Consider the following 24,461-nt stretch of genomic DNA (forward strand, 5'->3'; position numbering starts at 1 on the left):
TGGGAATATTTTTTGGTTTTCTTTCTCTCTGCTGGCTATGGGAAAAATGAGGGAAGCTTTTTCACCTTGTTGAAGCACCAAGTTGTAGAGTTTTGAAGTTAAACTGTTAATGTTTTTCCTTTACTTTCAGTACTGGACTTATTTCATTTGAGTGCAATCTGTAAATGTGCAGAGGGATGATACAATAAGTGAAGACATGTTCTCCTCTATTGCTTTCCTGCTTTATTTTAGGCTGCGAGCTCTGTCTAGTGGCGGGAGTGTGACATCCCCTCCTCTGTCTCCGGCTTTGCCAAAGTACAAACTAGCAGACTATCGCTATGGGAGAGAAGAAATGTTGGCACTTTTTCTAAAGGATAACAAGGTGAGCAGGAAGAGGGAGAAGGCCTGATGCATATATTCCTAATGACAGTCTTGTGATTATTTGTATTCTTGTGATTATTTGTAGTCTTGTGAGTAGTTATTTGTATTTTGTGATTACAGACAGAGAAATCGTGTATCTCTTGGCAAAGAACTGAAGAGATCTGACTGTGGGGTTTTTGGGTGTGTGTGCTTATTTGATCCCACTGTTACTGCATTCATTATGTTTGATTTTTTTTTTGCCACTTTAGGAGCAATTTCCTGTACCCCCTGAGAATGGAAAAAAAAGTGATTGTCATATTCAGTCCCACTTCTGCAGATGGCTGAGGGTTAAATTCTCCTTGCAGCTGTGCGGATTTGCTTGCTTCATTAGGATTTTATTTAATATAGTCTAAAATAGTTGCTTGATTCAGCTTGAAAATCAGGCAATAAATATATTAGCAGACCATCTAAAAAAGGCAGGAGTCCCCATTTATTTTGACCTAAGGCCGGTCACTAGCAGGTATCCAGCCCAGTGAGAGCAGTCCTCAAGTTGTTCACTTCTTTGGGACTCGGAACACAGATACAGTCTAGCACACATAATACAAAAGAGCAGTGTAGAAAGTCAAGAACTTCCCTATGGTTTAATTTCAAATGAAGGTTCTTGGTGATACATAAGTCACACTTCAGAAAGCGTTTCAGGCAAACGATTCATACATTCTGCCTTTGTAAACATTAGGTTTTTCTGTAGATGGTGGCAGGGGTTGGTTTATTTTTGCAGCAAGCACACAGTGACTTAGAAGTCTGAATCCCTCCAAGAGCCTTACCCTCAAGTCAGGGAGGGACTTCAAGGAATGATGTCAGGTTGTGCTTTTAGCTTTGCATGTAGATGTGCACACGTACCTCCGTATTCTTACCTTGCCGAGAGTGCGCTGACATTTTCATACAGTGCTGGGAGCCCTGCATTGCTTATACACGGATTCAAGGGCGCTGAATGTCAAAGATTTTTCTAAAGCTGTTAGGTGTCCTATAGCTTAAAGCCATGCTTTATCTTGCAGAATTATCCTGCTGCACTTTGGGAAGCTGTGATTTAAACCTTGATGTTATGCTTGAATAATTCAGCCTGTCAGAGGTCATTGGGTTTTTGCAATTTGTGTATGTTATATCAGATGATACTAAGGCCTCTACAGCTGTGACTGATTTGGAACAACCTATTAGTACCCTGTGCTACAGGAAGTTCTCCGATGGTTATGAATGGTCCAAAAGAATACTTTCTCCCTGTGTGTTTGCCAGAAGGGCATTTTTATTAGAATGCCTTGCTTTTGATATAGAAGTTTCCATTGTGTTGAGTAATTCTAGTTACTGAGACTGAGAGGGCTCTTGACACTGTTTCTAGTCAACTACTAGATGCGACGTTTTAAAAGTGTCTCTTGTACCCTAGTCCTTTTTCAGTGTCATCTTCAATCTTATCTGGCTGAAGATTAGGCAGAGTTGCATCTCTGATTAAAAGATAGTCTAACTGAAAACAGGAACATTTCTGCTAGCATATACCCAAGCAAAAAATAAAACCCTAGGTTGCTTTGCTTCAGTAAAAATTGAAAGTGGTCTTTATCTCTAGTATTGTGAACTAGATATTTTTGAAACAGTTCTCTGTTGGCATAGTTAGAACTCACTTGGCTGTAATTGCAGCTTCTTGTCCAGAAGCTCAAGGTCACATCTGCTGATGGAGCTTCCATCTGATGATACACTGATTAAAAATTAGTGTTAATTTTTTTAAGTCTTCAGTGTTCTCTACTTAATAAATCCATATCTATAGCTTCATCTTATGTTTTTTGTTTTACTCTCCTTGTTCGTTTTAAGTTGGAAATGCTGATTTTAAATATAATCTCTGTTCTATATATGGCAGTTTTGTTAATGTATAAATAAAAATCTGTCTATAAAAGTACATTGAAGTTAAAGCAATACTTTTTAAATTTACCAGGTGAAATTTCATTTGGTTCAGATTTGAGCTGCAGTGGAAGTTTGAACTCTGATGTGTATGATCTTGATACTTTTAACATATGACAGTTGTGGGTGGTGGCTGCTTTGCATGTTTTGTCTGTAACAATTTTTTTTCTCTGGGGGTTGTAAATTTGCAGTGGAGTTACACCAACACCCAATAAATGTTATTGGAAGTACCGGTGCACTGGGTAGATGGAGACAGAGTTGGCAGGATAAAGATTTTTTTGTAAATCAAAGTATGTGGCATCATCCCTGAAATGGAAATACTTTGGTATATTTGTATGCTATTTTCCTATCATACAGATACCTTCAGACCTTCTGGATAAGGAGTTTCTGCCTATTTTACAAGAGGAGCCCCTGCCACCACTGGCACTTGTACCTTTTACAGAAGAAGAACAGGTTTGTATGCTTTTAAAAAAAAAATAAAAAAAAAATCAAACAACTTTAGATTTTCATTAGTGTAAAGGCAAAATAAAGACTATGCCTCCATTAAAAAAAACAACAAACAGCAACCCAAAAACCTCCAAAACAACAAAAAAAAACCCCCAAACCACATAAAATTTGATATTGGTATATTTCAGGGAAATAAATTATGAAAGCATGCTATATTAGCATAAACTTAAAATTCCATTAATGGTAAATTATTATTTTAAATTTGAGCAAATATTTTTCGTACAATCTTCTGTTGATGACTGTCAGTCAGCTTATTAAATCCAGGTTCATCTTCTGGGAAGTATTGCCTATTTTTTAAGTATACAGCATTTTTTTAGTTCAATGAAACTTTTTCTACAGTTTTTGGACCACCTTCTCTGCTGTATTGATAACGTCTTATGTTCTGTAACTTCAGTTTTGTGGTCTTTGGAGAAGTATTGACTGTTACCATTCCTTAGGAAGGTGCAGTACTCTTAACTACTTTGTACATAAGCAGTTGCTTAATTAGTTCCTTGTTTGGTCTCTATAGGTATGTAATTAATTGGTGAACAAGGTAAAAGTGAGAGCAGGTAGTCCACAAAGATTCTGTTTCAAGGGTGACTGATCTGAGTAGTTTGAAAGCCCTTGCTTTAAATTCGATTCCTAGCAGAGAAAACCGTCTGCCCCCTCAGAATAAATGCTTCTGACTTTTGACTCTGAATTGATTCTGTCTTTCTGGCTGTCAGAATGTCTGATTTTGCAGTTGCTCTCTGTTTTGTCGTGTTTCATATAATTTTTCTTACTTTAGAATACAGTGGTTTTATTTTGTTTGTTTCTTTTCTAATAGAAAGCTGAGTATTTTTACTGACTTGAGTATAATTTGACTTTTGCAGGGGTGGGGAGTGTTAGTATTAGTTTCTTAAGATTTCAGAGCGTCCTCCTTCCTTTGCCCCCGTGTTATTGTATTCTTGAATATTCATCATCTTTTATGTCTGGGTATTCTGGAATATCCTCTTCAACTCTTCTGGAATTCCTTCCTCTTCAGAGTAGATTAATATTTCTTGTGTCTTTTTAGGATGCTGTCCTTTGATATAAGATGCTAATAGTTTACGTTTTAATCAGCAGTCATATTTAAGTTTGCGTGAATACACTGCAGACACTTCGTGTCATAGTTAGTCTTAAAAGACAACTGAGATTGAGAATATGCTTTTATGGGAAATCCTAGCCCAGCTCCCATTCTCCAGTGGGAACAGGAGGGGTTTAGACGGACATACAATGGCACACCAAAATATTGAACCTTGGTGTTACAATACTTTTGGAGATTTTATTTTTTTTTAACTGATGCATAGTGAGGTCCTTCAGAGAGCATACTTATGATTAAAGGGGATGTTAACTTCTGGTGATTGTCAAAATACTCTCCAAAAGGAGTAATATGAGTTTTAAGACTAAGGTATTGAAAATGTGCTGAGTAGCCTTTTGATACAGATGAGATTGTAAGTGCTGCTGAGCTTTCAGGGATAGATGGTCCTCTGCTGCAGTTCCTAGTGTTTTACTGGTCTTGAAAACTTCTGAGGTGTTGATGTGCACTCTGTCACTGATTTTTTAATTTTTTTTTTTCCCCTGCCCCTTTTGACCTGTAATCATAGAGGAGTCTTCAAGATTGGATTAACAGTTCCCTACAATCTCCACAGAAATCTTAATATGAAAGAGGAGGTCCATATTCCCTTTCTTAGAAAGTCTTTAATACTTTCTGGGGACCCAGAGGATGTGAACAATCTGTTTTTTCTTGTCTGAAGATGTTTTTTCCCTTTCATGACTGATTTGAGACACCAAGGCAATGGCATTATTTAAGCTGCCAGAAATTCCTGGTGTTTGTTGCCCTGACGTAATAAACATTGTTCATCATGAAGAATCTTGTTCAGAAGTGATATTGAGGTGCATATTAATAGCTTTGCTGCTAGTTGTGGTGCAGAAAAGCTCTTTCACCCAAGGCTGATAAAAAGAGAGTTTAAAAGAGCTTTGTGCCCCCTCTGTGAGAACTGAAGGTAGTGTTATCCCCTCAGAACTTGAGGGATGGAGATTTGGGAGTCTTGTAGAGGACAAGGTGATCAGAGCACATGTACTTTGGGGTAGTGTTCAGTTAAAGCTGAACCTGTCAGGGTTACTCCAGGCTTGGATTCAGAGCAATTCTTGCTTGTAACCTGAGAGCTGTGCACCTGATAGCACTGCAGTTCTATGTGTAGTATCTCCGGGAAGAACTTGCCTCAGACTGATTTAAAGATGCGCTATCTAGATGTGGATGGTAGATAATGTCAGCTGTATGAATTTAAGCTTAAAATTGTTTAGTCGTGTGGAATTTAACTGGTCAGATGCTTAAGGCTACAGAATTCCCTGTTATAGGACATGGATACGCTTTGGACAGAATTGCTGGCCCTTTTTATCCTTTTTATGTAGAATGTCACTTTCCTGGTGATAAGAATGCTGAGCTAACCTAGAGCTCAACTGATTCACTTTGTAGTAAGTTTTGTTATATGACATCATGGATTTCTCTAAGATCTGTTTCCAAGGAACTGTCTTTTGAAGAAGTTGTTGCAGGTAGCTTTAACAAAGGTTTCCACCACTGACCACTGGCAATATGCAGCATATGTTCCTTTGTCTCTCCCCACATCCCTTATTCCTGCTTCCATAAGGAAAGAATTCTGTTGCCTTAATCTTATCTGCCTGTGGGATAAGGGAGTCTTGAGCTCTTGTTAAATTTAATGGAGGGGCTTTTATGTCCTGATTGGTTATGTTTCTGACGCCTGTTTCTTGGGACATCCTGCATTTGCTACTAAAGAATTAGTTGAACCCCTGTTTTGGGGCAGCTTTGCTCTTTGGTGTGCATTGTCAGGGATAGACACTGAAGTAATAAACTAATCAACAGCAGGGTGTTTTTTTGCTTTTTTGACTTTCCTTTTTTGTTATTGTGATCCTACCATGTGGATTGTTATCACTATGCACATTACAAGATGGCATTGGGACCACAGCAAGCTCTACAGAGAGGAGGGAGACTTTGTTCAGAGTTTAGGCAGACAAGTCAAATAAAAAAAAAAGGAAAAAGAAAAGAGATTACCATTTTGTTCTTATTGGGAAAATAAAGCATCAGAAATTAAGGAATATCCTATGCAAGACTGAATCTGATCAATAGCTTTAAGTTGTTTCTGTAGTGAAATATTTCACTGCTTCACAAAAAAGCAGAAGTATCAACAGCAGGAAAGGTGGTGATTTGCTTAGAGGCAAATGGAGGTGCTTAATTTTGACTCACTGTTGAAATGGTTGCTTTAAACTTTTAAGAGCTAGCTAGGAAAATAAAATCAGATTTACTGGAGGGTGGCCTTGCTATTTTGCCTTGCATGACTGGATCTTCCCCCCCCCCGCTCCCCTCGGCCAAGTCTACTTAGTTACCAGTTCTCTCTTGAAGGAAGATTTACTTTGTAGGAAGAACACATCAGGCAGTTAGGCTTGTTTATGAAATGGGTTAAAACTCCTTCAGGTGTCTGTTTGCTTTGATGTTAGCCATTTAGTTTTTAAATAGTATGTAATTGCTTGTCTTGTTGTTCTCTGAAGACCTTAAAAGTCATAGTAATTCAGATGATTTCACATAAGCAGTTTGTCTCCTTTAAGTTCCTATCAAGAAGCCTGATGTAACAGCTGTTTGGAGTCCTTTGCATGCTAATTATTTAAAATTTGCATTCAGAAAGTGTGTGTCAATTCAGGTTTCCTTGTTAATTTTTCTGAACATGCTCCTGAATTCTTTGGCCCAGTTTTCCAACTATTAGAGAATGGGAACAGAGTTGGTTATAATGATACATTCTTTATCGAAACAGCTTTTTCTTTAGCAATTATTTAATATTAAATTAAAGTTGAATTCTACTGATGTTTATTGTCTTATTAAAATGTGTAGCTTAAATTTCATAAGTCCTAAATACAGTTAGTTTTCCTCAAAGCATGTTACTCCCATGATACCTTTAAAGGAAAAAAAAAAAAAAGACTTAATTCTGCAAAGGAGTTGGGTAAATAAAATTTTATTCAAGTTCTGTTGCTCTTTCCATGCTCCTGCTTTGCTTAGGAAGTAAATAAGTTTGCAATTTATATTAATTAATGGTGTCAGGTTTAGGCAGGTGCCAAACTATTGCAACTGAATGGCTGTGTTTAAAGCTGCTGATGTTCTAATGCCCCTGTGCTGGAATTATCTGATAAAGGAGTAGGTGCTCACTTGCTACATTTAGAGCATGGGAATTTCAGGTAAGTACCTTGGAAGCACTAATATTGACCAAGATCCTTTTATTGACTGCTTCAGCAATTCATGTCTCCAAGAAATCCTCTTCCTTGGTAGTGTGAGTCAGTTGTAGAGAATTTGTAATGAACATAAGGAAAGCAGAGCTGGTATGAAGCTAAATTTAGGATAATAGTAAATGTTTCTGGTTTGGTTTTTTTGTTTGTTGTTGTTTTTTTTTTTTTTTTTAATAGAATCTCACCTTGGCTCTTTCTTCTTCTTGGCAGAGAAATTTCTCCATGTCTGTAAACAGTGCTGCTGTCCTGCGGTTGACGGGACGTGGAGGAGGAACGGTGGTAGGGGCTCCTCGAGGTCGAAGTTCCTCTAGAGGCCGAGGTGAGCTGTTAGTGGCCTGTGCTGTAATGTATGAAGGTGATCCAGGTTCAAGCTTCTGAAAGATGTTAGATGGAGTTTGGCTATAGCCAGATTTTCTCATGACTTTGAAACCTTTCCACTAAGATACTGTTAGAGAATGAATATTGCACTTATTGATCATTCTGCTTATCTTAGTGCACATCTGATACCTGTTTTATATGCCTTTGGATTTGGTGGGTGTGGAAAGCAAAACGAAAGGTAGTTTTGAGGTGGGATAGGAAATTGTTGAATTTGGTGGGTGTGGAAAGCAAAAGGAAAGGTAGTTTTGAGGTGGGATAGGAAATTGATTCAGAATTGTTAGAAATAACTTTAATAAAAGATAAAAAAAAAAACATTTATAGGGAAAGGGGAGAAGAATCCACAAATGTATTTAAAACATTAAGATTGTAGGAGGTCACTTTCAGTATCCTGAAAAATATTTTTTATTTATTAACATCCTGAGAACAAACAGGAAAAGATTAATGGAAAGACATAATTGAATTTGGGAGACATTTGAGTCTTGCTAGTTTTAGTGCATCACTATAGTTGGTGTCTCATCCTGGATCGCTTCAGACGTTTGCAAGTGAGTTCAGGAAATGTCCTCCAGTAGTATCACTAGATTTAAAACAAGTTGTTAAATCCAGAATTTATCTTAGTGGTTCCCTTTCAATGTGCATACTGCTGTGAACACTATTTTGGGGGTTTTATATATTAATACGGTAGGTTACATTTAGAATACTAGAAGCTAGTAACTTAGAAATATCATCAGGAGTAATTAGTCATGTAACCTCTGCCTTTGCAGGTGCTTAGGTGAGATTTTTAATTTATAGAATCACAGAACCATTTAGGTTGGAAAAGACCTTTATGATCATTGAGTCCAACCATAAACCTAACACTGCCAGGTCCACTGCTAAGCCATGGCCCTAAGCACCACATCTACATTTCTTAGAGTGCTTTCTACTTTAATTCTAAATGTCCTTAACTGGAGTTATTTTCAGTAACATCTTCAGAAATCACTTCCATACATAATTGAATACTTGATCAGAATTTTGCTCTGACTTAAATTGTTTTCTCATTTCTGTTGTCATTCTTTAATCCTACTACCTTCCTGGCTTACATCTTTCAGATATTTGCAGGTTGTCGTCTCTCCTCTTGTGGTTGCCTTCCAGCTAAGGCATATGCATTTAAACTTTTACGAGGCTATCTCCAGATTTCCCTGTCACTTCCCCTTCTTTATTTCTTCACACGTATGCTCAGGGCCTAATCAAAAGGAGAAAACAAACAATGTATGTGCACATATGTGTATGTGGGGTGACAATCTTACTTACGTATACCTTGCTATATTTCTGTTGCACATTTGAAAGCTGTGGTTTTCTGCTGCGTGCTTTTAATGTGTCTTATGGCATTGCTACCATCCATGTTTTGCTTTTGCTAAGAATACATGTATTAGCTATTTTTTTGATGCAATAAGGCTTAATTCTTCAAATGAAATGAATGCTGCTCAAAAATTGCTGATTTGAGATTGTGACCACTAGTGTGCTCTCTAGTGTCAATCTTAAGATACCTTGACCATTTCTAATTTGCCAAAATTCCTTTATTTTTGTCCAATTTTCCTTTCTTTTTTTGCTATGCCATTAACAATGAATGTTATGCTTATGCAGTCAGCAGTGGGTTGCTTTTTAATTGCCCCCTCTAGTTTCAATGAGATCACAGGGTTAAATGTGGCAGAATATGGCTTCTAATCCAGTAATTCTATTACTGAATCTATTTGTATGCATGGAAATTTTATTTGGCAGTAAAGTTTCATTCATTACACTTTGGACAGAACTTACACAGTATTATTAAGATTGTTCGAAAGCTTCTGATGCATATATTCCAGTTTTTTCAGACTTCATTTTTTAGATATGTTAAGAAATATTAGCTCAAGAACTTTGTTGCAAAAATAATCCTTTTCACTTATTTTTGTTTTCATCCTCATTTGATCTTTTTCTCTAAATTTGTATGAATGTGCTTGTGCTGTGTGTTTTAGGCTACTCTGTCATTCTTCACTTGTGCTAAGCTGTAAAGGACACATTTCTCCACCTCACCCCATTCATTTTTTGTTCTTGGTACAGTTTGCAATTGTAAATTACAAGCTTTCCTTCTTTCATTGATCCTGGTTGATGCTTGTTTCTTCTGGTCTTCCCCTTTTCTTTCCCTGAGCAATTAGTCTTGGGCTTTAGGCATGATGAGTCTTCCCAGTTTCCGTATCTCAGCAAACACTTCAGGGCTTCTCCCAGGGCAAAATTTTAAAATTTTTCATAATTATACACATGATGTTCTTGTAATTAAGGACTTTTTTCTAATAGTTATTTATGAGAAGCTCCTCAAAGAGCTGTTGACATCTGACTTACAAAACTAACATGTTGCTTGCAAATAGCGAGCTTTAAATGCAGTTTTTTCAAGTGACAGTGAAAAGGACTTGGATTTCTTCTGAGTTTGTTCACTAAATTAACCGCTTCACTTAACAGTTGGAAAACATTTTTCTTTATTGCCTTGCAAAATTGCCTGGATTCAAAGGTTATCTGGTGTTTTTCATTAACCTTACAACGTTGTATGCTGCTGATCAAATTCGTGTTTCAACTTTACCAACACAAGATTACTGTCTTGAAGTGACCTGCACAACAGTAACTTCAGGGAAGAATTTGCATGTGTGAATAGATTTAATTAAGTTCCCCCATTGAGGCACAAATCACAGAATTGTGTTCCAGTGTTTGGGAGTGTGAGAGGGCATCTGTGGCAGATTGGCGAAGGAACTGGTGTAAAGGTGATTGTTAGAACTCTAAATGTGTCTTTGCTTATCAATATTTAAAACTGCAACATAACACTCAGTAAATATTTTCTCAGTAGTCACCCCAAATCTTACTGGCAATGATTATTTAGCTGATGTGAACATGATTACTGTGTGGAAGTTGCTTTGATTTTTGTTTACAATTTTTATGACTGTGTGCTGAAGTACAACTTGATGTTACTGTTCAACCCTTTTGCAGAGTGCGACTGCCATCGCTTATACTGTATGTTACTTGTGTGGAGACATAAATCCAAAACATTCTATTTAGTTCTGAAGTTATATTCTCAAGAGAAACCAAGTACTTGCACGTGACCTTTTTTCTAATTGACTTGTTTTCCTGGGAGCTCCCTGTGGTGTGCGGTTAAGCCCTGAGCTTTGTGCTGTCGGGACTGGAATGTCAACATTCATGAATAAGAGCCTCAGACTAAGAGAGAGATTTAAATAGTCCCTGGAATGGGCTGTAAGCTTACAGACACCTTGTTTTGCAGCTGTTCTCCTTTTTATTGAAGACCCTTATGGAGGGTACTTTGCTTCCCAGACAGCTCTTTCCCCTCCCACCCTCTTTCTCCTTTGTAATCTGTCTTTTTAGCTGTTTAGAAGTGACGTGAAAGTGTGAAGTTCTCACACCTAAACAGCAGTGGTTGAACTACAGTTATCCTGCTCTTCCCACACAGTATTATGGATATGCTTGTAGATCCTAAACTCCAGTCATGCTGTCATTTTAAGATTTGTCTGTTTTTCAGGTTAGAGACTTGTGGCTGTTAGGATCACAATATCCAGGGGGTTGAGGTCCTCGTTCTGAGGTTTTTAAGGAATTACTGAAATGCAAGTGACACAGCTGCTCCATTCAGTTCTTAAATGGAAGGGTTTCTTGACATCTATTGACTTTACATTCAATACTTTGTCTATGCAACATCTGCACTTACAAAGTCTGCTCCTCGTATGCCAGGCATTTTTTTGGAAGTGGCATCCTATTTAAAATAAGAATGTTGCTGTAGACTTATTAACCGTGACAAAAGCTAATAAGCGCAGGCACAGAATAACTAATAGTGTGCTTGTATTTGCAGTTTTATCTTCTCTGCAAGCATTTTCCATACGTTCTGTAATCAGTGTTAGCTCTGTCCTGGTGTGCACTTTCAGATCCAACTCATCTATGTAATACTTGCTAAATAACTGACTTTGTACACCACGGTTTTCCTTAACTAGCCAGTTATCTTCTGTAGCTTGATAGGTTCTGTTTTAATGCAGTATGCTTCTCGTGCAGCGCTCTGCTTGGTTTCTACTGGAGTTGCACATGTCCTTCTACAGGGTGCTGTTGCATGGGCACATGTTGTTACTGCACCTGGACAGTGTACCGTGGAGAATGCTGTGAAGGGGGGTGGCAACACTGCCAGGGCAAAAGTAGCTTAACTAGGTCCTGGTACTACATGGTATCAGTAGTACCGCTGCGAGTTGAGTAGCGTGGCCCCACAGGCAGCCTTAAACTGAATTGCTGAGATCATTTGTTTGGATCTTTTGCAAGGTTAGCTTTTAATTCAGATTATTTTAGTGATTGAGCACAACTGAAATACTGATGAACCATGATGTAGAGGAGGGTAAGTGGAGAGAGGTTTCTTAGGGCTGTTGTTTCACATACTTTTAAAGCTGCCGTAAGCCATGCTGCTGTTAAAACAGCTCTGATTCTGTTCTTCCCCTTATACAGCACATTTGCTTTATTTGCTGATGAAGTCTCCCATATCGCCAGCTCTGCTTGTTGTGTGTCTGCTATCAGGAATCAGTGTGCATTCATGCTTGCTCACACTGCCAGGGGGGCACTACAAATGTGGCTGTCACTCACTGTAAAAACCAGAAAAGGACAACCAATTTTGTTTCTGTTTGTGATAGTTTCACTGGGCTAGCCCTTGGCTAGCAGCCAACACAGCCGTTCACCCACTTCCCCCCGACACCCAGGGGATAGGGGAGAGGATTGGGGGCAAGGATAAGGAGGCTTGTAGGTTGAGATAAGAACAGTTTAATAACAGAGAGAAAACTTAAAATAATACTATTAATAATATTAAAATAGTAAAGATAATAACAGCAACAAAATATGCAAGTGAGTGACACCCAATGTTATGGCTCATCCCCCTCCTGACCGAGCCCGGCCTGTTCCCAGATAACGATCCCAGAGGAGCGACAATCCAGAACTGAAACCGCAATCCTGGAAGAGCGAGAGCCTGAGAGAAAGCCAGAGAGAGCAAGAGAGGAAGAGCCCCTCACTAATACACTGGACATGACGTGATATGATATGGAATATCCCATTGGCATATCTAACTGTCAATTAAGTTTATTAATTTAAATATTCTTCACCCCCCTTAAATCCTGTGATTGTAGATTAACAGAACACAAAGTCCTTCACTTCCAGTGACAAAAATGTAAACATTGGTACGTTATCAATGTCTCTCACAGGCTGCAAACCAAAATATCACTCTTCTAATTACTAAAAAGGAAAACCAGCTCTATTTCAGCTAAAAACCAGGACACTGTTGGAAACGTGTATGCAACTTTCCACCTCCACTACCTCAGAGACTCAAGATGAGTCAGTGCCTTTGTTTGGTTTTGACTCTGCCTCCCTGTGGCTTTATCTTGTGAACTTCATTTGCTTTCTCATCTCCTGTGAGAGGAAGGAAGAGAGCTTTCCTGTAGTGAAGAAACTAGGCAAAGATTGCCATTGCACGAGAGCTTAAACTTCCCTGGGCTTTATTTGTGGAGAATAACAGCTTGGAGTAATTTGCCAGGATTTTAGGGCACCTGTAATGCCTTAACTAAGTAAACACTGTGCTGCTTTGGTGATGTATCACATCTTTACTGTTTCTTGCCTTTGCAACTTATTTTGCACTCATGACTGTGGTCAGCCTTATAGTACTGGACTTCCCATAGTGAAAGTATTTGTGTTTCTAGTAGAATCATGGGTCTAACAGTAATCTCTCTCCTGCTTGGAGTGTTCAGTCAACTCCTCTGTCTCCACCTGAATTTGTGTAAGAACAGCTGTGCTGAGTTGGGCAAGGACTTCTTTAACTCTATAATCTGTCTCTAGCAACAGCCTAAAGAAGATGCCTTGGCAAGAGAATGAGGACTGTGTAAAAATACAAAGATGAAGCAGCATCAGGCATATGCTCATCTTCCAGACATTTGCAGCTCAGTGCACTTCCTGAGCCAGATATGGTCTCTTTATTTATTAAATCTCAATGTATTTATCTCTTATGAGTTTGTCCAGTCTCCATCTGAACTTGAGCATCCCTAAAACTCCATGGTAAGGAAGCCTGCATCTCTGTGACAAGGAGGGAGGTCTACCACTGAACTGCTTTGCTGGTGGTAGGAACAGGATAGTTTTGTCCAAAGAGGGTATTTAAATCCCATTTCTGAAGCAGGAGGAGAAACTGTAAGAACAATAACTTTGTGGCTTCCTTATACACCCTGCAACCTGTGCTGCTTGATGGGGAATCAGTGTGTATGTATGACGAGCTTGACTGGATTATATGGGGATCACAATTCTTTTTCTCTGCTTGGAAAACAACTTTTTTTTTTCCCCCCAAGAGATTTGGTATAGAATAGTAGAGAACTTGCAATTGCCTTAATGATTTCCGTTTTTTTTAGAGCCTCTTTTCATGAAACGCTGAAATATGGTACAATTCCTTGGGGCATCCAGGGATCTTGAGATTGTAGATGTAGAGGCTTGTTGTTACTACTTATCAGAAGACTACAGAGAATGGACTCCATTTTAAAGGTGTTTATTTCCTGTTTCATTTGGTCATTGTGACTTATTCCTCCAGATCTCTGGCCAGGTTTGCACCTCATCCTTTGAGATATTTATTTTCTTGAGGCCAGGAAGAGAGAAATATGAAAGGATTGAGGTTTATGATAGTTTCACAGCCTAGAATTCCCTTTATCAGGTGCTTTTTAGGTTCTTGGACTTGACTGTAAAGACTGCATGTGTATGTAGGCAAGGAATTGTCCTGACAACCAGCTGATGGATGTGTTTCACTTGTTTGTCTTCTTTCCATGAGATCCTTGAAATGGTAAGTTAGCTGATAAAAATCTTCCCGTGTCTTCTGCTGTAGCACTTCGTGAAGCAGTGTTTATCTTTTGTAGATTTGGAAATTTCACTCCAGCCATTAATCTTACTGGTGCTGGAAGCTATCTTGAAGGTCTGAGGATGTGTGTGGGTGTTGTTTTTCTGTTGTGGTTTGGTTTTTTGTATGTTTGGTGTTTTGTTTTTTTTTTTTTAACCAAACACCCCACACCTACCTGAACATTGAAGATGTGTTTCTAGATGCTTTACTTGAGGATACTTTTTGACTTGGTAGCTGCCTACAGAGAATCATTTACTGCAAAAGTGAGGAGGATAACTTTTATTCTGTAGCTGTTGGGGTTCTTCATGCTGTTCTACCTATACCCATCTTGTGATCCTTTTTTTCTCCTCACTGCTCCTGGGGGAGATTTCTGCTGGGAATCACTAGAACTGAATAGTAGTGAAGCTTCCCTCTCTCTTACTAATAACCTTGACAGCAGTAATTGTGAGTGCATCTGCAGTGCACTTCTGTTATGCTGGATTCTGCTATTAAAAAACAATCTGATTTTTATGAGTGTAAAGTACACATGTACTGTGTGAATGTTGTGTGAACAATGCATCCTTGTTTGGTAATTTCTGTTGGGTAAGTATGTGTTTTCTGTGTTTTTCTGCATAGTATTTAATTCAGAATTGTTTACCTGTTCCATCTGATCTTGTGCTTCCTGATAAGAATTTTTACATAAGACTTTTTCTTCAGTCTTTGGTTTTTTTTTTTTTTCCCTTTGCCCCAGATAATTTCATTGGGGCTTAAGACTGGAAGATTAGTTCACAGGGACACCAGGAAAGGGAAACCTCCCTGACTCTTTCAACTTCTATTGTTATTTGTACAAATACTTGTGTTTTTTGTCTTTTCAGGCAGAGGCCGAGGAGAAAGCGGTTTCTACCAAAGAAGTTTTGATGAAGTGGAGGGTGGATTTGGGCGAGGAGGGGGCAGGGAAATGCACAGATCACAGAGTTGGGAGGAAAGGTAACAGAACTCTAGCCCTTTAAGTTTTTTACATGAATCTGCCTAGCTTCCATTTGTGCCTTTTGACTTCATAAAAACCCTTTAGGAAAGGTGATTAGGTATATCTGTGAGTGGAGTGTCTGAATTTCTAAGATGGAGTCAACACAGTAATGTTTCTAGAAACTCAGGAGCAAGTAAAAGAGTATTTTTGCAAAGAATTTCTCTGCTGAGTTCCTGGGAAGAAGGAACTACTTTAAGAGAATATAAATTGTGACAGTTGCAGTGGAAATGATGGGTGAAAATACGGATTGCTAAAGGATTCACTTCAATTTTAGTCTCAACATTGTTGACAGTACGTAGGGTCACATTTCAAAACATAGCTAGTTGCCAAAGGCTGTGTGTGTATGAGTGTTCCTGAAAATTTTGGTTGTCATTGGACCTTTAAAGGTACTGTCCATCAAGCTCTGATTTTAAAAAATCCCCCTACTAAGTTAAAAAAAGACACCTGTGTCCCCCCCCAAAAAAAACCCCAACCAAAACAACAAAAAAAAGCCATACCTAAAATGAGTGGAGCAGTTCCAAAACCTTATTTGAAACTTCTATTCTGCCTTTCTAGGGGTGACAGACGCTTTGAAAAACCAGGGCGAAAAGATCCAGGTATGGTTTTGTTACTGTCTGGGTAGAAAATGGGAGGGAGGAGCAGGGTGTTTTGGGGAAGGGACCTATGTGTACATAAACCTGTCTTATTACTTCAAGTATATAGTTGATAAAAGGGTCATGGTACTATGCCAGGTTACCTAAAGGTGTTCTCAAAGTGTTGTTTTTCTTATTTTGTAGTGTTTTCACTATTAGATATTTAAATGTGTTAGATTAAAAATTCTGCAGAAAGTCGGTTCTGTTTATTCAATTAAGATGTGATGTCTACAGCTGGAACTAAATTCCTGTACCTCTGTGGAAGGAGTCTTTACTGATTGACAGGTGTCCTGTGGCAATAGGCCTTTTCAGTACAGCTTTTATATGGTCCTGGCCTGTGCTATTTTGATACCTAGGACTTCTGGACCTTATGAACTGTTAATTTTTTGAATGCTTACTAGTGTGAAGTAGATCCCAACAGCAATATTTTGATGTTTCCAGCTGCTGGAATTACTGTCAAATTAAAGTCACCATACAAATCTTCTGTTCATTCAGGTTATCATCTGGTCCTATTCTTTGCCATTCCTCTCCTATTCTGTTTCTTAAATACTTTGCACTGGCTATGTTCAGGCAGAATACTGGATCCTTAATTTTGACCCAGTATGTCTGTTTGAACATTCAGCTGAACTTGGAGTGGATTGCCATCTTGAAGATGGAACATACCCCACTCTGTATTCTGCGAGTGCTAATAACATCCAAGTTATGCTCTACCAACTTACATTGCAAATGCAATGATTTCTGCTTTGTGGGATCATGCTTTGACTGTTCTCTGGTATGACCTTGCTCTTTCTCTGTGGCATGTTTCTACATTTGTGTACCACAACTGTGCTTAGCGAGACGTTTTCTACTAGTAGAAGCTTCCTGATGTTGAGTCTTGCCTTTTTAGCACCTAGAGGATCTTTTGGTCTTTGCTGAAGGAGTCTTGGCTAAATATCCTCCTTAGTGAACATATTGGTAAAGCATAGGTCAGAAAAAAGAAAAGAGGCTGTATCGAGATAGATGTTGGTCTCTTCCAGATATTTGGAAAAAAAATATTCGCTAGAAGGGTTATCAAGCACTGGAACAGGCTGCCCAAGGAGGTGGTTGAGTCACCATCCCTGCTGGTGTTTAAAACTGTAGATGTGGCACTTAGGGATGTGGTTTAGTATTGAACTTAGCAGTGTTAGGTTTGTAGTTGGACTCGAGCTTAAAGGTCTTTTTCAACCTAAATGATTCTATGATTCTAAAAGACAATTGCAGGTTAAATTTCAAGACAAAACCAAAGAGATTCAGTTGCAGTTAAAAGTTGACAGGAATGTATTTTAATCCTTGGTTAGTCTCATGGTTTTTTAGTGAGAGTAGCATAAGTTGCCATTTTAATAATGTTCCAGATTAACATGGTGGCACATGCCTTAGGAGTCTTACATTACCATGTTTGCTTTCAGAGCTCTCCCAATCTTCTTTCCATGTAGGAACTGATTTTCATATATTTTAAAGTCTGTTTTTATTTTTTTGCTTTTTAAATTGAATGTCAGCACAAAACTAAGATGTCACTTGTTTTCCTCATTGTTTTCTTGAAAAAGAGGTTACTTCTAAAATTAACTTGAGATTGATCTGAGATTGTCCATCTTTAAATGCCAGTTGTGAAACTTTGGACTTTCGGTGTGTCTTCATATTCAGAGACCTTTTGGAAAAAAAAAAAAGTAAATAGGAAAAAATAAGTACTGCTGAGATGTCAGGACTGCATTTTTTACAAAAGACAAATGGATGTAAGAGTAGTATCGACCACAGTTGGTTCCATTTTATTTATTTATCCTCTTCCTGTTCTTGTGATAAAATTACAACCCTTGCAGATCCAGACTGTACCACATTTCTGATTAAGACTGTGATAAAAATATTGCATGTCAATTTAGGATGAGATGTATCTCTCAGCTGAAATTGAGAAGAATTTACAGTATGCAAGATGTCCTTACTGAAGCTGATTTCTGCCTGAACATGGGGGTTAATACTTCAGCTAGTATAGACTGTGTCTTGTTTGTAGCAACTACTAGTGATTAGGACTTTGGAATGCATCTCCTGTTAACCATTTTCTAGAGAAGACAGTGTCCCTGTGTGCTTTTTTGGAAGTCCTGGTTCACTGTGAGGGATGCTGTGCTTATTCTCAAATAATTAAAATTTCTATAGCACCTGATTGCTGCTCCTCTTAAGTTTCTTGTTCTATTTCTCTTCTAGTTTGATCTTATTTGGCTAAAAGCTCTGTAGCACAATATGATAGAGGCAAGGGATCTGCAAAGTTTCTTAAGTTTTAATACAAAATAATTGTTTTAACAATAGTAATGTATGTTTGTGTGTCACTATGTTAATGTCCCAATAAGGGGAGGACTATTTCTCTTTACCTTCAAAGAGAAATAAGGTGGAGAGTGCAAAAATACTAACAGAACGTGTTGATCTCTTTTGACTCGAGCCTTGATTAATAAACAAATTGTTACTGTTATGTAAAGGCTTTCCAGTGACAAAATATTTTGAGTGTGAGATAGGGATATAGATGTGCCAAAAGGAGTCCCACATTAATAACGAGCACTAGTGTGCCACACAAAGCAGTGGAAGCAGAAAGATCAAGGAGTGAATTGATGTGCAGTTTATAATCCAGGCTGACATGCTTTAGCGGATGCATATATTGGTTCCTGTTACCCTGGTTAAACTCCTTAATCTAAGATTTTTATTCTTTAACTTTATCATGCTTCCATTTTTTATTGTTCTTTTGTAGGGCCTTCCATCAGCCTCAAATTACATAATTTACTGAGTTGCCAGCTTTTTCACATTCTTTGTTCTGGGTGATCACGTTACAGAATTAATAAAAGATCCAATGGATGACAGTGTAAGAACCCTTCAATTAAAAATCATGAAATTAAAAAAGTAATTGACCTTCAACAAAGAATTACTTCTCAAATATGATCAGTATGCTGTTCTTAAAAATTAATGATTGCTTTTTCAGTGCTCACAACAGTTTGCAAGTTTGCATTTGATTCTTAACATAAACAGTATCTGTTCCTACTTTCAGTATGCAAATGGCAGATGCACAAAGTATTTGTGAGTTTCTGTTGCAGATTGTCACAGTTCTGACAGACTTCATTGAGCACCCAAATAGCTTTGGAAGGCTGAGGCCATTAGCAAAGAAACTGAGCAAGTTGTTTTCTTGATCATGGCTGCCTTTTAGAACTGCAGAAAAGCTGCTTAATTTTCTGTGCAACCCCTTGACTAATACTAGCTTAATAGCTGAGGGAATTTGATTAGTTACCAGCAATTACACACTGGTAGTAAATAATTGTATTGTAGATTAAACAAGACATTTAGTCAGTTGTGGAACTTACTTGAGTTCTGCTTAATGTGAATTTTTTTTTATTAGGTTAAGACGTCTTGATTATAAAAAGGGTGTTGAGATGACTATAAAAAAGATTATTAATTTCTTTGAATCGCACTTTCCTTTACCTGGCTTGTTTTTCTCTCCTACCTCACTAGCAAGAAGTGCATCCAAAGAAAGTTCATCCCCAGCTTGCTCTTGCAATGTTAATCACAGTGTAAAGTGCAGTTTTGTTGCATCAGAGCCATTAGCAATTTTTCTAGGCTTGTAGTCCAATTTGGGTCATGGCATGTTTCCAGTACTTCATAAGACATCCATGGTTCACCAATTCTCTGGAACTGTAAAAGCAATAGGGGTGTTTTGTCTACCCCTTGTTCTGCAGCTGTTCTGAAATAACTGCAGTCATGTCTGTCTATTTAACTTGCTTCTGTAGCATTCTTCAGCTTTACATTCCAAAATGTAATATTTGAAGATTGTATTTAGTGTATACTAAACATATTTTTTCTTTATAATTGCTGCTGTACCCCCTCTTAAACCAAATCTATAAATAGAAAATGATTTAAAAAAACAGGACAACTGTAAAGTCTCAAGTAATTCAGAAACCAGATGAGGTAAAAAACTGCACTTTGATTAGATGTTAACTGAAATTAGAAATAGCTTTTTATGAAAAAGAGATTTTGAGATTTTTTTAATTATCTGTAATAAAACCAAATCTGTCTGAGGTCTGGCATGTATGGAGGGAATACTAGAACAATTTTGGAACTAGAGCTGAATTGCAATGAAAACATGGGCCTTCTGCCTTGTTCCCTTTCCTTGAAAAGTAGCTTTTTTCCTTAACCTCTTCTGGGATGTGAACACACTAAATTGAAGTGTTTTGGAGCTTGAGAAGAATTAATTTAAATGGGATCTCATCAGATAGCTTCAGACCATTTTTGCTGCTGCTGAAGTTAAAAGGAAGCATGTTTGGTAGTGTGCTATGCTGTTGTCAATGAAAGTTGATATTTATGCCATCTTGGTTTCTGGGGAAAGCCTTTTACCTTTGAAAGATAACTTTATTTTGAACTTGACTGTTCAAGTATGAACACATAATAGACACTGCTTTTGTGGAGAGCTTGGAAATAATTATCCATCATTCTGTGTATCCTTTAGCTTCCTAAATAATTTAAGAGCTTCAGAACAATGTCTTTAATTGCAGTAGGTTTATGAGGCACTTAAATACAAAAGTCTCATGTACAGTTTGTTTTAATTTTTTATTTTAAAATTGATTCAAGTGTCTCTGTAAATATTTTTTTGCTGTGTGTACAGGCAAATATTGATGTTATAAAGCATAAAATATAAATGGATGCAGTTCTACTTCTCATGTATATAGTGCATCCTTCTGGGTCAAATCTACTTGAGACAAGCAGCATGAATGGGAGAACATGTGGAATGTATGGTCCTGTAAAAAAGATAACATTATTTCATTTAGAATACTCTGTTTTCCACTGCTAAATAATTTATTCAGTGTTTCCAAATACGAAAAAACTTGCACTGCAGCATTTGTTATATACATCAAGATTTTTTTTTTATAGTGTCTTCATAGGCCTGTTCTGAGATGAGATTTTCTCCTCTTATTTGGCAGAATGAAGAACTACAGTTAGTATTTACAGTTTTGCTTAATAAGCACAGGAGGATTGCTTTTCACTGCCTTGAGAGATCGGCAGTACTTTCTAACAGTGAATTCAGCCATCTGATACAACCCTGTATCCCAAAAAGTTAAGAGAACAGAAAAATTAGGGTCTTGGATGAACAGAGTTGCTTATCCCAGAACTAATGACCCCATATTTGGTTTGACTGAGATTTTTCTTTTGTATTGTCATCCATTTTGTCACAAACAGCTTAATTATGGTTTTGGTCACCTTTGGGAGTTTTGAAGGTCTCTTCTTTCAGGGTCAGTGTGGCTTTAATCATAGTCTGTTGAATTCAGCAGGTAGCTCTTTTAATTTCCAAGAATTAGTACTGGCTTTCTTGTACTTGACTTTGTCCGGAGTGGTTAATTCCTCAGCTTTCATGGGCACATGAGTTCTCTTTACTTATCATGTTGTAATCACAAGGCTGGGAGTACAAGAGAAAGATCACTGGAAGATGGCAGGGTAGGCAAGGAAGGAAGGTTGTAAATGGAACCTGAAAGTTTAATGTAATAATAATTAAAAAAGCACAAAGTTCAAAGTCTGTTCTCTCTATTCTGTGAGGCCAGTCTCGGAGAGCTGGAAGCTGTCGACGTGCTGTCCATTGATGCGGATCTCCTTGTCAGTCCTTTTCGGACTCTTTGAGTCAGCCACAGCTGGGAGTTCAGGAATAGTCTTGTCAAAATTCTCCATCTTGATCTGGTATTCACCTTTGGCATTGCGGGCTAGCACGGAGGCGAAGCGGTGGTACAGCATGATCTCTGAGGGGAGGTAGGATGTTCTCCTTTGACACATTTCTCCTGTGCCCTCCTGCACAGCTGACAGAAAGACAACCAGCTCAAAATGGTGAGCAGCTTCTCTCTGGAGGAGAGCAGCCAGGGGGCTGGATGGAGTGATTGAATGGTAGTAGGTCAGTGGAAAGATAAAAAAAGGACACTCGTCTGAAGTAATGCTGTCTAGGTGGAAGTCAACACTTGTTTGGTGCAGCTGCCCATTTTCTTGTTCTTGGTAAAGTATAGCAGAAATCTGGACACTGGTCAGTGGGCTGGAGCGTGTATTGGCCACCTGGAACTTCAGGTACGGCTTTCCCTCGGTGTGTGTCACCACAGCAGAGCGGGTGAAGCAGATGGAGAATGCCCGATTCTTTGGTCGGGCAATCTTTGCTACAAAAGCACCTGCATCATGGAAAAGATCAAAGTGAATACGAGCACCGTGCCTGGGTTGGTTCCCTGCAGCCTCTGAGCTCTGTGAAACAGACCAAAGGAACAGCAGCAGGCTTGAGTGGACATGATCTTTCTAGCCTCAGCCTGCATGTTTGAAAACTACTAGGCTGGCATCATGCTAACCCATTTTTTGTTTAAAAAGTGTAACTTTCCTAATATGCTTCTTTTTCTAAACTGTGTTCACTTATTAATATTTGGAGAGTGAACTGTAGCTGTAGGAAGGAGAGCTGTTAGCTTGCCCCAGTTTACTGTAATTGGTAGTAGGTAGTAGTACCTGATCTTGGTACAACTGGAGCAGCTTTCTTAATACACAGTAATCGAACCTGTGTATTTTAAAAGTCTAATTAAATACTTTAAACCTTAAAAAAATTAAATAACTTAAAATAGCTGTAACATTGTAAAAATTTTTAATTGCATTGGGTAGTGAGGAATACTCCAACACTTAAAACTATTAATCAAAACAAATTGACTTTAAATATTGTAATTCCATGGAAAAAACTTGGAGAGAGAATGGTATAAGAAATAAGTGATTGAGAGTGATAAGTGGGGAGCTGCCACAAGTATTGACTGATGAATAGTAGAACTCTCCAGTTCAAATCTTGGTATCACCCAATTTATATCTTTTGTTAATGAAAGGTATTTAACTTTTACTACTGCATAGCTGAAATCCCATCCTCCTTGTAGTGACCGACTTAATTATTCTTTCAGATATCAATATGATCACTATTTATTTCTAGCTCCATTTCTTAAATCTGATTGTTATACCTCTTCCATCTCAAGATGAAATATGAAGGATTACCTGTGATGAAGGCTTCCAGCATGAGCCCCAGGACCATCTGTATTGCAAGCAGGGCGATGGCACTGGGACAGTCCCCGCTTGGGAACATAGTGCCGTAACCAATTGTGAGTTGTGTCTCCAGCGAGAAGGAGAAAGCGGCTGTAAAACTGGTGATGTACTTGACACATATAGTGTGGTTGTCAGGTGGAGCATCGTGGTCCAGCTCCAGGTCCCCATTCATCTCAGCCAGCAAATACCAAAGCACTGCAAAGACTAGCCAGTGAATGACAAAAGAAGCGGAAAAGACGAGCATCATCCATCTCCAGCGCATGTCCATTAATATTCCCCATGCATCTCGGAGGTATGCCAGGCCTTTTCCTTGGGCACCATTCATCTGGAATGTGCTGTGTCCATCCTTAGTGACCATCCTCAAGTATCTTTGGGTCAGGAGGGGAGCACTGGATTTGGTGTTATTGCTCTCTATTGTATCTGTTCTCATCTTCTGGAAAATAGAACAAAGGAAAAAAATCTGATACAGTGCAGCATATTTGTATTTTGCCTAATGTTCACAGTTTTTGACACATCAGCAGGGGTTGAAATACTGCAGCCAACAAAGGAGGGCTTATACATTGCAATCCAGAGAAGATTAAGTCAGGAGCCTGGAGAGGAATTTACCACTGTTTGTGGTAATACTTTGCTAGAAAAGATTATGTGTAAAAATCTGACTGCTTTTCAAATTTTCCCTGCTTAGTTGTTTAAATATAACTTTCATACTTTACCTTCCTAAATTTATATTTGAGTCACATGCTTTAATTCTTTAGGAGTGAGTTGGATGGGGTTAGGCATACTGTATCTGAAAAGTAACTGAATTTTGTCTGATCATATGACTTTTTGTAACTTCTTTTTAGCAGAGTATAATAGTTTACTGATACTGTTATGAATACTAGTAATAATAGTACCATGGAAATTATGTTTATTGTGTTATTTCTCTAACATGTTTATGCATTTTAGGGGAGTGCTGTGGTTTACCTAGGAGCCCGTTCAGACTTTCCTAGCTCAGGAGGCGACTGCTGTATGCACCCACCATGTCCAGTTAAGCAGAATCCCAGGATTCAGGGCAGAGCTGCTTCTGGGAGTCTGAGGTTGTTTATGTAAGGATTGGGTAAAAAGAGGGCTGGAGACAAATACTGAAAAATATACTGTGATGTAATTTGAAGTTTAGTCTGCCTAAGCAGTGCATCTTTCATTAGTGACCAAATAAGAAAATAGGACAGCAAGTGTATGGGAATTGCAAATGTGGGAAGCAAAATGGATCCTTTTAGGTATTTGACATGCTAGGCTCCTTTGTTTACTTTTAAACTTTGAAACTTGCCAAACTTGTCAGAGATCTTGAGTGTCTTTTGAAAGACACTGGCCACTCAAATCCATAAATTTTATAAATAGTGAATGTTTTAAGTTC

General features: G+C 38.2%; 2 protein-coding genes across 2 annotated transcripts in view; one reads left to right on the plus strand and one right to left on the minus strand.

The window, feature by feature from the left end:
• Positions 1 to 231: 231 nt before the first annotated feature.
• The window catches only part of GIGYF2 (GRB10 interacting GYF protein 2), a gene marked incomplete at its 5' end in the record, with an annotated part of 64,902 nt that continues 40,672 nt past the window's right edge, over positions 232 to 24,461 (plus strand). Inside the window, 5 exons of the mRNA XM_010168402.1 lie at positions 232 to 361; positions 2,641 to 2,736; positions 7,291 to 7,399; positions 15,211 to 15,322; positions 15,918 to 15,958. Coding sequence (XP_010166704.1) covers positions 232 to 361; positions 2,641 to 2,736; positions 7,291 to 7,399; positions 15,211 to 15,322; positions 15,918 to 15,958 — 488 coding nt within the window. The remainder of the gene's footprint in view (positions 362 to 2,640; positions 2,737 to 7,290; positions 7,400 to 15,210; positions 15,323 to 15,917; positions 15,959 to 24,461) is intronic.
• On the minus strand, positions 21,554 to 23,501 carry KCNJ13 (potassium inwardly rectifying channel subfamily J member 13). The gene is made up of 2 exons (XM_010168398.1): positions 23,024 to 23,501; positions 21,554 to 22,176 (listed from the first exon to the last, which is right to left on the minus strand). Exons 1-2 carry the CDS (start codon positions 23,499 to 23,501, stop codon positions 21,554 to 21,556), a joined length of 1,101 nt encoding a protein of 366 aa, XP_010166700.1.

Source organism: Antrostomus carolinensis, unplaced genomic scaffold (genome assembly GCF_000700745.2).
Source record: "Antrostomus carolinensis isolate BGI_N321 unplaced genomic scaffold, ASM70074v2 scaffold4705, whole genome shotgun sequence".
In the NCBI taxonomy this organism is placed as follows: domain Eukaryota; kingdom Metazoa; phylum Chordata; class Aves; order Caprimulgiformes; family Caprimulgidae; genus Antrostomus; species Antrostomus carolinensis.

Coding starts and splice junctions, on each gene's coding strand:
- KCNJ13 (XM_010168398.1), bottom strand. CDS start 23,501: ATGAGAACAGATACAATAGAGAGCAATAACACCAAATCCAGTGCTCCC. Junction 22,177..23,023: donor GCTGGAAGCCTTCATCACAG/GTAATCCTTCAT, acceptor TCCATGATGCAG/GTGCTTTTGTAGCAAAGATT.